Source organism: Geotrypetes seraphini, chromosome 14, assembly GCF_902459505.1.
Source record: "Geotrypetes seraphini chromosome 14, aGeoSer1.1, whole genome shotgun sequence".
Lineage (NCBI taxonomy): Eukaryota > Metazoa > Chordata > Amphibia > Gymnophiona > Dermophiidae > Geotrypetes > Geotrypetes seraphini.
Window position 1 is genome coordinate 61,277,071 of NC_047097.1, and position 16,144 is coordinate 61,293,214.

At 47.3% G+C, this 16,144-nt stretch overlaps 1 protein-coding gene across 1 annotated transcript in view; it reads left to right on the forward strand.

Annotated features, from left to right (window-relative positions):
• RPS6KB2 (ribosomal protein S6 kinase B2) overlaps positions 1-15,336 on the forward strand; it is a 34,273-nt gene extending 18,937 nt beyond the window's left edge. The window contains exons 10-15 of the mRNA XM_033920443.1: positions 4,087-4,194; positions 9,614-9,676; positions 10,761-10,838; positions 11,545-11,652; positions 12,535-12,647; positions 14,667-15,336. Of these exons, the coding sequence (XP_033776334.1) occupies positions 4,087-4,194; positions 9,614-9,676; positions 10,761-10,838; positions 11,545-11,652; positions 12,535-12,647; positions 14,667-14,820 (624 nt within the window). The 3' untranslated portion in view covers positions 14,821-15,336. The remainder of the gene's footprint in view (positions 1-4,086; positions 4,195-9,613; positions 9,677-10,760; positions 10,839-11,544; positions 11,653-12,534; positions 12,648-14,666) is intronic.
• The last annotated feature ends 808 nt before the right edge of the window (positions 15,337-16,144 follow it).

Sequence of the window (16,144 nt, forward strand, 5' to 3'; positions counted from 1 at the left end):
TTTAAGAGAGCCAGAGTTGTGCGGTTTTGATACAGCTGAAGTCAGAGTCGGGGGGGGGAGTGAATACATAAAAGAGAGAGACTGAGTGAAGCCTTGGAGGGGTGGTAGATGAGAGAGAGAGTGAAGGCTGGAGGAATACATGAGAGAGCAAAAGAGAGTGGGTGTTCTTAGAGAATACAGAAGTATGTGATTCTTATAAAAAGCCAACTATCAACACTTACAAGGAGAAGAGATGTTATCAAATCAGTAAATCACAAAACAGAAATGCATCTCACATTTACTCTGCAAAATGACTAACAAAAATTATAATTTACCAAAAAGGGCCTCACAGCCAGTCACAGTCACGATTCCAGGTACATCAAGCACCTGTAAGCACTTACTCTAATCATTGGTCCACCCCGAAAACCAGCCAGAGAGGAAAAACTCTATAAATAGAGAAAAATAGATTGAAGGAATTTTTTGAAAACTCATCGATGTGTGCACACATTTTAGCTACAGACTGCCTGGAAGCAATATGAGATACTGTATATACTCGAATATAAGTCGAGACCCCAATTTTTCCCCCAAAAAGGAGAAAAAAATGGTTGACTCGAATATGTCGGGCGGCTTAATATTCAAGTGCCCCCTCCCCCGCCAGGCACTGCCCACAGCCCGCTTCCCTCCCTCCTCTTTCAGTTTCTGCACCCAGCTCCCTCCTCTTCTCAGGTACTGCACACAGCCCTCTTCCCTCTCTTCTCTGTCAGGCTCTGCAGCCTCCCTCCCTCCCAGGCTATCTCCCCTGTTCCCCCTCCCTGCCCTGTCCATCTTACCTCCTCTGCTGCTGAAATCCCTGGTGGTCCAGAGGTGGTGTGGGCAGGAGCAAGCTTTCCATACTTCTGCCCCATTGCTAACTCGGTTGGTCGCTGCCGCGAGTTCCGTCTTCAGCTGCGGAGCGGGGGCTCACTTTGGCACTGCTGGTCGGCGCTGAGTGGCTTCGGGAGCCATTCAGGAAGTCGCTCAGTCATTTTGCAGAGTAAATGTGAGATGCATTTCTGTTTGTGTTACAAATATTACAAAATAGAAAATGTGGCCCCTGCTTGAAAAAGGTTGACAAGCCTGGTATATGGGAGAGCATAGGCTTGTTTCCAAATTATACATACAGGTTATAAAATACGATCAGTTATGAATGATGCAAAGCATAGCTAGGGTGCCCATTTACACAGGTTGGCATTACTATTGTATAATGGAATCCAGATGCCATTATAGGATAGGCAGTTCCTGTGCTTTATTAGAAAATATATGGGAAACATGGGATCAAGAACTGACGCCCAGGACGATATCACAGAGCAAAGACTTTGAAAGCCAACCTCCTGCCAAGGAGTGGGAAGAATAAGAGAGTCTTGGACTTTGAAAAGTGATGCAACAGCGGGCCATGGTTGAGGTCGGGTTTCCAACCAGGCCGAACCAAACCTGTTTTAGGGACCCTCCTACCAGTCAGGTTTTCTGGGTAGCCAGATAACTTTTGCACAGATGGGAGGTCATTTATATACAAGTCTTTATCTCATGCATATTATATGCAAGGGCTGATTGAAAAGTAATGACACTGCCTCTGGTTTTCTTTCCAAAGAGCTCGGAATGGGTTACATACATAATATGTAGTCTAGACAGTTTACAGGTTAAGTATGCATCATATACAGTCATCAGTTACAATGTGTCGTCTATAATACAATGTCAAGTATAGATAGTCAGGTTCCAATAATAATAATAATAACTTTATTTTTGTATACCGCAATACCATAAAACAGTTCAGAGCGGTTTACAGGAGAAGAGGCTGTACATATACAGCGAAGATACAGAGAGTTAGATTAACCAGTGTAATGTAACCAGTAGCAATAACAAAACAATCCAGTAACAATTACAAGGGAGTGCAGAATGGGGATAGTAAAATCCGGGGGAGATGAGGTATATAGGTGAGAAGGGAGAGGAAAGGGAAGGAAGGGAGGCAGGGTAGAGTTAAGTAGATTGGTCGGGAGGGATGGGGTTAGAGAAATTTATCAAAGAGGTATGCTTTGAGAGATTTTCTGAAGGATAGGTAGGATGGGGCAAGAGAGATGAGGGTGGTCAAGCAGTCATTCCATTTGCCAGCTTGGAAAGAGAGGATTTTGTCCAGGGATCTTTTGTAGATACATCCCTTTGGCGAGGGGTAGGCAAACAGGCGGGCATTGCGTGTACGGTTGGAGCCTAGGAACACAAAGTGGCGTGACAGGTATATCAGGGTATATCTTTTTATATATATATGAAAGGAAGCTCCGGATAGGAAGTCCTGGCCTAAGGAGGCTCAGTTTGATTGAAAGTAGTCTGTCCTTTTAGAACACAGGCCGACACTAAGTTCCTAGAATTGTTTTGTTTTACTGACTTGGTTCAAAAGGTTGAAGGTTTTTGTTTCTTTAACAATAAAACTATGTGATGCAAAATCCCCTTAACAAACACTTAACTCAAAATACAACACTCTCCTCTAGACAAGTCATCTAATGTTGGTTCTCCATTACTCTGGAACTGATTTTTCAAAAATTGTAGGGGGCTTCATGCTCATGTTAGACATTCAGGAGGACACCATTTTTTTAGGGTTATCAGATGTCCGGATTTCACCAGACATGTCCTCCTTTTGGGGACATATCCGGGGGTCCGGACGACTTTTCAAAACCGGGCACTTTGTCCAAAACCAGGCACTTTGTCCAGTTTTTGAAATGCTTCCAACAAATCACCGTCAAATGCCCTCCTGCCTGATGAGAGCAAGCAGCGGGGAGCAGGGCTAGGGTAGGACTGGGACATAACTGTGCTGGGATGGGTGGGGTCACTTTCTCTCTATCTAGGGGTCCGGATTTTCACAATTTACAAGTACTTGGGAAGGTGACGGGACAAAAGCGCGACGGACAAAGCCACGCCGACAAATGCCCGCAAGACTCCAGCGCGCCACCGTAAAAGTTTATTTTAAAGGGCTCCGATGGGGGGCATGAGGGGGGGAAATCCCCCACTTTACTTAATAGTGTTCGTGCTGCTGTTGGGGGGGTGTAACCCCCCACATTATATAGTAAACTTAACTTTTTCCCTAACAAAATAGGGGAAAAGTTAAATTTCCTCTATAATGGGGGGGCTACAACCCCCCAAAACCACCCCCATGGCAGTAAACTGGGGGATTTCCCCCCTCATACCCCCCGTCGGAGCTCTTTAAAATATGCTTTTACGGCGGCGGGCTTGAGTCTTGCGCTCAATTGTCTGCTCTCTATTGTCAGCGCGGCTTTGTCCCGCGCGCTTATGACTGTGAACCACTTGGGAAAATGTACAACAGTGGTTTTTAGTATCTTGTAGTATTTTTCCCCAAAGAAGAGAAGTTAAGAGCAAGAAAACATGAAACGGATTAATAGCGATGTCTCTGCAGTTAGGATATGCTGAGTGTAGAGAGAGGCATAGAATTGTCAAATTATAAGGCTTCTGTAATGCAAAGGAGAACCAGTAAATTTTTCAATATTTTCTGAAGGCAACATTTCCTTTTCTGTGTTTGTTTAGAGGCTGTTTGCATAGGAGGGATGACAGGCGTAAGGGATGGGAACTAGAGAGTTGCACGGGGACAGAAATCCCCGCCCGTCCCCGCCAGGATCCTCTCCGTCCCCACCCCTCCCCGTCAGGATCCTCTCCGTCCCCACCCATCCCCGCATGGAATTACCTCCATCCCCATAAAAAGCAGCAATTACTTCTGACAGGATCATCAATTCCACAGTTTCTTTTGCTGTTTTCCTTGTGAAATCTCTTTGGTGGAACCTTTTTTTTGTTTTCTGTTCAGGTAATTAACTTATAAACCCCCCTCTTTTACTAAGGCTGACGTGTCCATTATATTATATGGACGAACCCTGCTTCCAAAGCCTTCCATCCCCGTGGGAGTCTCGTGGGCCAGAGGGGGGTCCCCGTGGGAGTCCCATGGGTTAGGGGGGATTCCCACGGGATTCCCGTGATCCCCGTTTCCATGCAGACCTCTAATGGGAACTAAGATTTGCAGGAACTCCTCAGTGCTCTTTCTGGCATTTATTCATTCTTTTTTTCCCTGTTTAGCCGCCATTCACTGCTGAAAACCGCAAGAAAACCATAGACCGGATTTTGAAAGGAAAACTCATCTTTCCCCCATACCTGACACCTGATGCCCGGGAACTTCTGAAAAAGGTAAGGAAGGGGAGGAGGAAGAAGTCTGGAATTCTCTACATATGGACATATACTTAGGGGCAGATGTTCAAAAGCTTAGCATGCAAGTAAGACTAGTTGTAGCTAATCTAGCTTGCAAGTTATTTCAGTCTCCAGTGCATAAAAGGCACTGGGCATCTTCCTCCCCCTTTTACTGTTCATGCTTAACACAAACAGTGTGTATATAATTTGTGTTGAACGTCGCCCGGTAAAATAAAAACGCTGTGTAGCCTGAAGTTTTGTATTGGTTTGCGGAGTTCTGTGCATCTGCCCTTCAGTCCCTAAGCGGAATGGCCAGAAAAGTGCTGATTTTATAAAAGCAACTTCCTTATCCACTAGATCGTTTAGGAACCAACACTTTAAGCCCCTCAGCCAACAGATGGCGACAGAGAACAAAGACTTATGAGCCCTGTTCTATATAGCAGTGTTTCCCAAGTCATTCGCGGAGTACCCCTTTGTCAGTCAGGTTTTCAAGATATCCACAATGAATATGGATGAGATTGATTTGCATATATTGTCTCGATTTTGTATGCAAATCTCTTTCATGAATATTCATCGTGGATATCCTGAAAACCTGACTGGACCGACTTGGGAAACACTGCTATACAGTACATCCTGCAGCCACAAGTTCTCCAGCATTCTTTGACTCCTGCAGATGAAGACAAGTGTTCTGTGTATTTGGTTTCTGATTACCGTATTGCCATGTATAATGCGCACCCCGACTTTTTAAAAATAACGTAATACAAAAAACTATATACAGTGGTGCCTCACACAACGAACTTAATCCGTTCCAGGAGCAAGTTTGTTATGTGAAACGTTCGTTGTGTGAAACGCGTTTTCCCATAACAATACATGTTAAAAAAAATAATTCGTTCTGTAGCATAAAATATGCTAAGATGACATAAAAAAAGATAAATTTTTGGTTATTATTTTTATTTAGATACATCTAAAAACATAATTGTTTTTTAAAACAACACACATTTTTTAAATTTAAAGACAGACTAAGTAGAGTCTAATTTTACAGTGAGAGGGCAGAGTCTCAGCGGCAAAAACTGGGACTTAACTGTTCATTTTTTTTTTTTTTCTACCGTGTTTCCCCGATGATAAGGCAGGGCCATCAAATAAGACAGCCCCCCCTTTTTAGAAAAAAATGTAAAATAAGGCACCCCCCCGCAAATAAGCCACCCACCGATACCTGCGCTTACCCGAATCGGGTGGTACGGTGGGTGACTCCGTGTAGTCCCTGGCACCCCCGACACGATCGGGGCAAGAGGGAGCTCAAGCCCTCTTGCCCCCCCCACTCCCCGACACGATCGGGGCAAGAGGGAGCTCAAGCCCTCTTGCCCCCCCCCCCGACTCCCCGACACGATCGGGGCAAGAGGGAGCTCAAGCCCTCTTGCCCCCCCGACTCCCCGACACGATCGGGGCAAGAGGGAGCTCAAGCCCTCTTGCCCCCCCGACTCCCCGACACGATCGGGGCAAAAGGGAGCTCAAGCCCTCCTGCCCCCCCGACTCCCCGACACGATCGGGGCAAAAGGGAGCCCAAGCCCTCTTGCCCCGCCGATTCCCCAACTCCCCGACAATATCGGGCCAGGAGGGAGCCCAAGTCCTCCTGGCCACGGCGACCCCCTAACCCCACCCTGCACTACATTACGGGCAGGAGGGATCCCAGGCCCTCCTGCCCTCGACGCAAGCCCCCCCTCCCCCCAACGACCGCCCCCCCCAAGAACCTCCGACCGCCCCCCCAGCCGACCCGCGACCCCCCTGGCCGACCCCCACGACACCCCCAACCCCCTTCCCCGTACCTTTCTGTAGTTGGCCGGACAGACGGGAGCCAAACCCGCCTGTCCGGCAGGCAGCCATCGACGGAATGAGGCCGGATTGGCCCATCCGTCCCAAAGCTCCGCCTACTGGTGGGGCCTAAGGCGCCTGGGCCAATCAGAATAGGCCCGGGAGCCTTAGGTCCTTCCTGGGGGCAGGGCCTGAGGCACATGGTCGGGTTGGGCCCATGTGCCTCAGGCCCCGCCCCCAGGAGGGACCTAAGGCTCCCGGGCCTATTCTGATTGGCCCAGGCGCCTTAGGCCCCACCAGTAGGCGGAGCTTTGGGACGGATGGGCCAATCCGGCCTCATTCCGTCGATGGCTGCCTGCCGGACAGGCGGGTTTGGCTCCCGTCTGTCCGGCCAACTACAGAAAGGTACGGGGAAGGGGGTTGGGGGTGTCGTGGGGGTCGGCCAGGGGGGGCGCGGGTCGGCTGGGGGGGCGGTCGGAGGTTCTTGGGGGGGGCGGTCGTTGGGGGGAGGGGGGGCTTGCGTCGAGGGCAGGAGGGCCTGGGATCCCTCCTGCCCGTAATGTAGTGCAGGGTGGGGTTAGGGGGTCGCCGTGGCCAGGAGGACTTGGGCTCCCTCCTGGCCCGATATTGTCGGGGAGTTGGGGAATCGGCGGGGCAAGAGGGCTTGGGCTCCCTTTTGCCCCGATCATGTCGGGGAGTCGGGGGGGCAAGAGGGCTTGAGCTCCCTTTTGCCCCGATCGTGTCGGGGAGTCGGGGGGGCAAGAGGGCTTGAGCTCCCTCTTGCCCCGATCGTGTCGGGGAGTCGGGGGGGCAAGAGGGCTTGAGCTCCCTCTTGCCCCGATCGTGTCGGGGAGTCGGGGGGGGCAAGAGGGCTTGAGCTCCCTCTTGCCCCGATCGTGTCGGGGAGTCGGGGGGGGCAAGTGGGCTTGAGCTCCCTCTTGCCCCGATCGTGTCGGGGAGTCGGGGGGGGCAAGAGGGCTTGAGCTCCCTCTTGCCCCGATCGTGTCGGGGAGTCGGGGGGGCAAGAGGGAACCAGGCGGAGAGAGGGCAGTTAAGCGCAGTGCCTGCGCGGAAGGATGCAGCTCGGGCGACTTCGTTGTGTGAAACGAAGTTCGTTGTACGGATCAAGACATAAAGTTCGTTGTGCGCAGCGTTCGCTGTGCGAGGCGTCCGTTATGCGAGGCACCACTGTACCTATGTATAATGTGCAGGCATAATTGTCGATGTCCCTTTAATGTAAATACGGCACAGCATAAGCTATATATGTTAAATCTTTGACAAGTGTTACGATTACTGGATCGGGAATTTAAATTCAGAACACATTGAACTACCTGTAAGTATTAGATATGAGTTCTAGACATTATATTTTATAAATTACAAACATTAAAGTAATACCATAGGTAATTCAACACCTTCTGACTGAGCCCAGTTATCACGGTGTGTATACCTATGTATAATACGCACCCAGAGTTTGACATTTCTTTGGATGGAAAATAAGTGCGCATTATACACGAGATAATACGGTAGCTAAGTTGGTCTGATTAGCTCCTGGGCTCAGTTGGAGAAGTGGAATCCATGTGAACCTGGTAGATTCAGGAGCATCCAGGATCCTACTCCTCCCTTGAAATATAACTAGAAGAGTCCAAGTCCTTCTATTTTCACCGTAGGCATAGGTGTGGGTCTCCTTAGTCCCCACCCCCACCAGCATTCCAAAGGCCAGTGAGAACAGAGGAGATAAAGTTAAAAATAATCACAAAAGACCAGTATAGTAGCATCAGGACAGGAAAAAGTTCTAGCAGCCTGCTGTCGTTGGCTTCCCTCACCACTTCGAGCCTTAAGCACACCAAAAATAGCATGGCTGCTGATGCTGTAAATTTTAGTGAGTTTTTGCTTAACTGAGCACCGAGAGTGGCATGGGGATGTAGGCTAGGAAGTGCAGCAGTCATGGTGTACAGGTGGGTGGAGGCTGAGGGCAGAAGAGGGAGAGGAGCTGGAGTTTGGACAATTTCCTGGAGGAAAAGTCCATAGTCTGCTATTGAGAAAGACATGGGGGAAGCCACTGCTTGCCCTGGATCGGTAGCATGGAATGTTATTACTCTTTGGGGTTCTAGAATCTTTATGTTACTCTCTGGGATTCTGGAATGTTGCTACTCTTTGGGGTTCCGGCATCTTGTTATTCTTTGAGATTCTGCATGGAATCTTGATACTCTCTGGGGTTCTAGAATCTTTTGTTGCTCTTAGGGATTCTGGAATGTTACTACTCGTTGGGTTTTGGCCAGATACTAGGGACCTGGATTGGCCACTTAAGAATGGGCTACTGGGCTTGATGGACCATTGGCCTGACCCAGTAAGGCTGTTCTTATATTCTTATGTGTTGGGGGGGGGGGCTGAGGGCAGAAGGGGGAAAACGGTAGACAGGGTGGGGCTGAGAAAAGATGAAGGAGAGGTGCTGGCTCATCGGGGGTGGGGAAAGAGGCACCGACACTGGACCCCATGGAGGGAAGGAGGGAAAAGGACCTGTGGGGAGGAAAGGAAAAGGAGAGAGGGGGGTGATATGCCAGACTATAACTCCAGAACTTCTCCTTCACCAGCTTTCTCTCCCATCATTAAATGTTCTGTGGTTTCTGGCAGCAGCAGCCATAATGAATTATCCAGGCTGACCCAGAGCCTTTCCTCTGCTGCGACCCGCCCTCATGTAAACAGGAAGCTGCAGTAGAGAGGTGAGATGCAGCAGAGTGAAAGCTCCAGGTTGGCCCGGACAACAGGAGGAGGACACTGGCGGAGAGGTGCTTGAGTCAGGGGAAGGGGTGCTGGTGGAGGATGAGGGGCAAGCCCTGGATCTGCAGCAGGAGGGTAGTGAAGGAAAGGAAAGAGAAGACAGACCATGCTACAAAAAAAAAAAAGTGGCTTTGTTTGCCAGCCTTGCAACACACCAGTTGAGAACTGTTGAGCTCTTAAAGTTAGGTGCGTCAATCTGAGTTAGATGCTATAGAGAATTGCCCCCTAAATGGTAGCACCCAAATGCATCAGATATCTGCCTTACCTGCAGTAATGCTGATAAGTCGGGGGGCCCCGCATCTGTGTACACCCCCGCTGTAAATTAAGAGGGTATTTGCAAAATCGCACTTAGGCAGCTAGCCGGCATATACTGTACATGTGTGCATGAAAATGTGTACACACATGGGGTCTGCCGCTCCTCCACTCTCTTCTCCACCCCCCCACCCCCATCACACTTCCCTTCCCACGTACCTCTGTAACGTTCCTGGCGCGAGCAGCAACCCCCAACCTGCTGTCGCACCTAGGCACGGGTCCAGGAAGTGACGTCAGAAGAAGAGCCGACGTAGGCATGACAGCAGACTGGGGGAGGGAGGTGGCGCCCGCAAGCGGTAGTAGGGAAGGAGCAAGGGGGCGGAGAGGAGGTCGGCGCCCGGGGAGGACCACACCCCTTTACTACACCACCACTGCTGTCGCTTCGTAGGGTTTCCTGCTCTGAAATTGTGCGAATGGGCCAGCTAATAGTGACAAGAGGGAAAGCATGTCATTATCTGCTCTTCCAGGGCACCTATTGTAAAGAGCAGCTTCCTTTTTAATTCTCTTGTTTCCTCCCTAGCTCCTGAAGAGGAATCCAGCTCAGAGACTTGGTGGTGGCGTGGGAGACGCAGCTGACGTGCAGGTTTAGTTTTCGGTTTCTCCAGGTTCTGTGCCCGACTCATTCCTGTACTTTTCACTTGGAAAAGGCTGGAGATGGCAGACGGATCCTTTTTCAGTCCGTGAACTCTACTACTAACACAGTGGATTTCTGTGTCCCCACCATAAAACACATAATAACGCCCAGTAACATTAATCAATGTATTGTCCCTTTACATAAAATGGCGGACTGGATAGGAACCAATGGGCAAAAAAAATCCATAGATGAAAAGTAAGATGCAATTGAAGAATCTTTATTGAGTCTAGACTTAATAAAGGTTCTTCTGAAAGCTTCCATGCTACGGAGCAACACTAAAATCACTATTGCAACTTGTAGGGTTTTTGCATGTTTAAGGTCCTGGTGTACACATGGAAATGTCGCACAAGTGACCTCCATTGTTCTGTCATATTTGGACATTTTATCCAGTTCAATCCAAAGGCAGTACAATAACCTCAACTCACTTCAGTTCAGTGAGCCCTCAGTCCCTCGATGTCTAGTCCTCACTCAGCATAATATCAAACTCGGGCCTTGCTATGCCTCGCTTTGAATTCAGAAATATTAACAGCGGTCCCTATGCTTTCACTGAGGTTTACAGCTGGCACTCTGTACAGACTACCACTCACCGTATGCCATTTTGTTAGAAGTGTAGGATGGTGAAGCAATTTAAAAATGAAATATAAATTTAAATCTGACTAAAAATGCAATGGATAATCAGGATAGGTGCACAATGTGGCCAAATCTCTTCTTGCCTGTTAACATGTGGCCTTTAAATACCTGGTATGCAGAACTACCTCTGGAAATCATTGGGACCCTTTCTGGGGTGGGGTTTTGGGGTGGTTGTTTTTTTAAAATATTTTTGGGGAAAAGTATAGGAATGGCAGGAGTAATAACCAAAAGACTCCACTTATCCATATAGTAAGTAGTTAAAGTCTTAATCTAGTTTATGGTTCTGTAATGGTTTTATGTTGCCTCAGCTAGGCAGAGTTATTGTATGTTTGTATAGAACAGTGAACGTTTCTGACGTTAGACATCTGTCATTTTCCTTTATCCGTTCCCTTTTCTCTTTTAGAAGCAGCCATTTTTTCGGCACATTCACTGGGATGATCTGTTGGCCAGGAAGATTGATCCTCCCTTCAAGCCTCAACTGGTAAACTCCTGCTAAAGATCTGAAAAGGAGGATTGCTAGAACCATGGCGAGGTGTCCCACCCCCCTTCCCCCTACTGACCTCCAGAGCTCTAGCGACCCATCATTGTTCTGGCTGGCCTGCAAAGAAATAAACGTGAATCAACCTGAAACAGCAGTGTCCCACGGCCACATTCTTTGTGCTCGGTGATGACCTCACCTATCAACGTTGTGTAAAGTCAGTGGTTCCCAACCTTGTCTTGGTTTTCAAGATAACCCTAATGAATATGCATGAGAGAGATTTGCATACAATGGAGATGATAGGCATGCAAATCTTCCCCATGCATATTCATTAGAGCTATCCTGAAAATCTGACTTGCTGGTGGTCCTCCAGGACAGGGTTGGAAACCACTGGTGTAAATGACTTGGCTGTGAGCCTTGTGCCCTCTGCCCTGCACTGTGTCTAACCTTTTAATATAAGAAATTCTCGATTTTAATTAAGATCTATTGTTGGCAATTTTCAAGAATACAGTCACTTCAGCGGCAAATTAATCAAACTGTTACAAAACTTATACTACTTCTGTCCGCCAATAATAATAATTCTCCTTGTTTCCCTCCTTCAAGTTATAGTAATATTTCCTGTCTTTACCAATGATAGCCCCAGCGCTCTCTGATTTCTCCAACAACATTGGTATTCCTAACCTTTCTCTCTCTCTCTTCTGTCCTACAGCAGTCAGATGATGATGTCAGCCAGTTTGACACGCGATTTACACGTCAAACGCCAGAGGACAGCCCCGATGACATCGCCATAAGTGAAAGTGCCAATCAGGCATTTCTGGTGGGTACACAACGCTGTACACCTCAAATATCTCTTCCAGCCTCCTTCATTATTCATTGCTTCTCTTAGGCCCTAGTTTGCTCGTGTTACGGAGCTGCTTAGGCAAGAAGAAAGCCTGTCCAGGTATCTGATTTAAGACCAGCAATATTTGGATGATCTGGGAGTTGTGCTAACATTTGTTTTATGTGTAAATGTTTACAATACTGTAATACGAAAGAGAGAGAAGTTTTAAATCATATGGGTATCTAATATAATAAAATGCTAGGCCGCGCATGCGCACTCAAAAGTCGTGTTCCCTGATCCGTCGCGGAAACACGACTGCGCATGTGCGCCAATCAAGCTTCCCTGCTCTCCACCTCACAATACGGAAGTTTCTTTACACGCTGACGATCGCCTCCACAAGCCTGCTCCCAGCCAGCCGACGATCGCCTCCACAAGCCGGGACTGGGGTACAAAGAGCGCCTCCTCCTCCCCCCCCCCGGGACGAATCGAAAAACTGACCCCGCCGCCTGGGACCCGAGTCCTTTGCCACCCCACCCTTCCCTTCCCTTCCCGCGGACCCGACTACGAACCTTGCGATTCCAGCGTGTGCAGCAGTCTTCACACGCTGCTTCGGGCCCTTCTACTGCCCTGATTTGCTCTGCCGCGTCTCTGATGATGTCATCAGGGACATGCCAGAATAAATCAGGGCAGTCTACTGTTCTTCTACTGTTTGATCAGATTGTAAGCTCTACTGAGCAAAGACCGCATCTTGAATGTTTTAACATACAGTGCTTCATAAGTCTGGTAGCACTATAGAAATTATAAGTAATGACACTAGTAATAAATAAAAGTACCCCTCGACTGCAGAGTGCTTTAAACTTTTGCTTCTTTTTTTCTCAGGGATTCACCTATGTTGCTCCTTCAGTGCTGGAGAGTATTAAGGAGGGGTTTTCCTTCCAGCCAAAGATCCGGTCCCCACGTCGCCTAAACAGCAGCCCAAGGACACCAGTCAGGTATGAAATCAGGGTGTTCAAATGTGTGATTAAGGCCCCCTTTTTTTTTTTCAAGCTCCGTAAATAGAATTCCTATGAGTATCGGAGCCTTTACTGCTGTGGTCTGCATTAAAAACAAAAAAACCTTACACAGTTTATAATAAAAGGGGGCCTAAATGAGGAAGGGAATGTTATTGTTTTATCTGTTTCTATGTTATTTGATGATTATGTTTGTATTTTGTAAACCGCTTAGGTTTAAGCGGGTTAGAAATTTCTAAATAAATTAGTCATCCAGTTATGATGCTAAAAGCAAGACTTTGTTTTAAACATATATTTTGTTATTTAATGATACTATTGAAAAAGTTCAAGTGATGTATTCAATTGCAAATGTTTTAATTAATTGTATACTTGATGTAGGTTGAAAAATATGAATAAAGAATAAAAAAAAACAAAACATAAGCATGTAGTAACTTAAAAGAGGTACAGGGGGAAGGGAGGGTGGTGTGGGGGGAGGTGGTGTGGGGGGAGGTACAGAAGTAGCAGGGTGGGCAGAGGGCATTGGTGGTGCCATCGCCTTGGGCGCCTTGTACCCTCGCTTACACCACTGGCCGCAGGTACAACCTCAAATGAGGGCACAGAGGGGTATAATGCACATAGAACAGGTACAACTGTAACCCCCTTACTGGGCAGATAGATGGACCATACTGGAGTTTTGCCATCTTTTATTATGTTTTGTTATGTATATTCATTAGGGATATCCTGAAAACCTGACCCACCCACAGCACTCAGATTGGAAGAGGTTGGGTTTTGGCCAGGTACTAGTGACCTGGATTGGCCACCATGAGAACGGGCAACTGGGCTAGATGGACCATTGGTCTGACCCAGTAAGGCTATTCTTGTGTTCCTACGTGAGCCAAGTATAGGACCATTAAGCCATTGTATCATCACTGATGAGGTTGGCTCTGATGCATTATGACATCACAATCTCAGCTCTGGAATGTTGCTCTCATTGGGGTTCCGGAATCTTGCTGTTCTTTGAAATGCTGGAATATTGCTACTCTTTGGGTTTTGGCCAGGTACTAGGGACCTGGATTGGTCACCATGAGAACGGGCTACTGGTCTTGATGGACCATTGGGCTGAACCAGTAAGGCTATTCTTCTGTTCTTATGCGAGAATACCACTGTCATAACTGGTATACACTGATCAGCCCCAGTATGAGTTGACTGATGATCCCTTGACATGGATTGTTTGAAAATTCCTAGGCAGCGTGTTAAAAAAAATTCCCCCCCCCCCCCCTCTTTTTTTTTTTTTTTTTAACTAAACCAGATGGCACAGGCCGGTACAGTTACATGCTCTGATGCCCATAGGAATTGAATGTGTGTCGGAGCATTTGCCATGCGGCACACAGCTGCCCAGCTTTGTAAAAGGGGGCCTTTTTGCATCAATAAGTTTTAAATGACAAGTGTTTGTATTTAGGGTACGTATCGAAGTTAGTTGCGGCAAGGTTGAAAGGGGACAGATTCAAAACAAATGCTAGGAAGTTCTTCTTTACCCAACGTGTGGTGGACACCTGGAATGCGCTTCCAGAGAGCGTAATAGGGCAGAGTACGGTACTGGGGTTCAAGAAAGGATTGGACAATTTCCTGCTGGAAAAGGGGATAGAGGGGTATAGATAGAGGATTACTGCACAGGTCCTGGACCTGTTGGGCCGCCGCGTGAGCGGACTGCTGGGCACGATGGACCTCGGGTCTGACCCAGCGGAGGCATTGCTTATGTTCTTACGAATGGCCAGCTTTCTCTAGACGAGGCAAAACCAGTTTAGAAAAATAAGCTGTTGGGGGGGGGGGGGGCTCTCAAGGACAAGGAGTGGATTCCAAGGGTTTATGATGATGTCACCAACCTAACGGATCTTTTTGGTGCAGCAAATATCAGCTAGTTTAAGAACTCTTTGTCATGTTTAAAATATTGCAGAAGGTATAGAGAAGGTTGAGCCTGCGTTTGGTGGCTCTGACGTCCGTGCTGTTTTCTTTTCCCTGCAGTCCTATGAAATTCTCTCCCTTTGAGCCCTTCAAGGCCAGCACGAACGCAGAGCCCATGGGGCTGGCGCCACAGGTAGAAGTTACAGCTCCCCTCCCCATCAAGAATCCTTCAAGGAAGAAGAAGCAGAAGGGAAGGCGAGGGCACTGCAGATGAACCTACAGGCCCAGGTAATAGGCAAAAAAATACAGAGAAGACAGACAGGCGGAGACTCGCAACTGAGCCATTCCTGTGCTGGAATTCTGGGACATTTTAAATGACGAGAAATCAGACTGGGAATGCAGCTAGGATTTAAACCAAACAAAAGGATTACAATCACTGATGTAACAATCTGTCGGAATATATTTTGGTGTGTATTTTGATTTTTAGTTACCTTTTGGCCTGATCACTTCCTTTATTTTTTTTTTTTTTTTTAATGCTTGGGATCATAGGAAAGAGGCCGCAGTGTAAATCAAGAGAAATAAAATAATGCCCTTGGTATTGATTTCACAGAAGAAGGTGGTGCCTAGAGTTGTTTTCTGCCAAATTTATTCTAAACTAAATTGAAGCTTAACTTTGTATGCCGAGTCATCATTCTGAGAAGGCTCGACTCGGTTTACAGCAATTAAATAAACAGGGAATGATAAATGATAAATAGAAGATAATAGCAAAATTTCAAAATAATTAATTTTCATAATGTTTGGCAAATAGAGAAGTTTTTAAAGATTTACGGAAAAATTGAAACAAACTGGAACTCCTTAAAAAAAAAGGGGAGATCATTCCAGAGTTGAGAGAATTTAAAGACCAAAGATTGAGTGAAGATCTTGACTCCTTTAATCCCTTTTTTAGAAGGAAGGGAGAGTTTAAATTGTTGGATACCTCTTGCAAAGGAGAATCGGTAAACGTTCCAAAATAAAGGAATAAGAGGATTGAAGATACCATGTAGAATTTTAAAAGAAATACAAGCGCATTTAAATTGAATTCTAAAATAAACCGGGAGTCAATAACATGGTGACTGTGTTGACTGGTGTAGTAAGATTCTGGAATATTGCTATTCTTTGGGATTTTGTATGGAATCTGGCTACTGTCTGGGATTCTCCCAGGTACTTGTGGCCTGGATTGGCCACTGTTGTCTTATGTACATCACCCCATGCATGCACCTACCCAAATAACTTCTCCTCATCACATGATGTCCACCTCTTCTGAAAAACAGGTCAGGCACCATCCTGAGAAGGTTAATATCCCACATACCGTATTTTCACGCATATAACAAACCGTGCATAACCTTGCGCGTTATACGCGTGAGCACGTTTTACAACTTTTTTTTTACATAGTTCCCCCCCCCCCCCGACGTCTGATTCACCCCCCCGCAGGACCACTTGCACCCCCACCCCAAAGGACCGCTCGCACGCACCCGCACCCCCACCCTGAAGGACCGCTTGCACCCCCACAGCCTCCCGACCCCCCCCATCATGTAGAAGCTCCTACCGTTGTCCTGCTG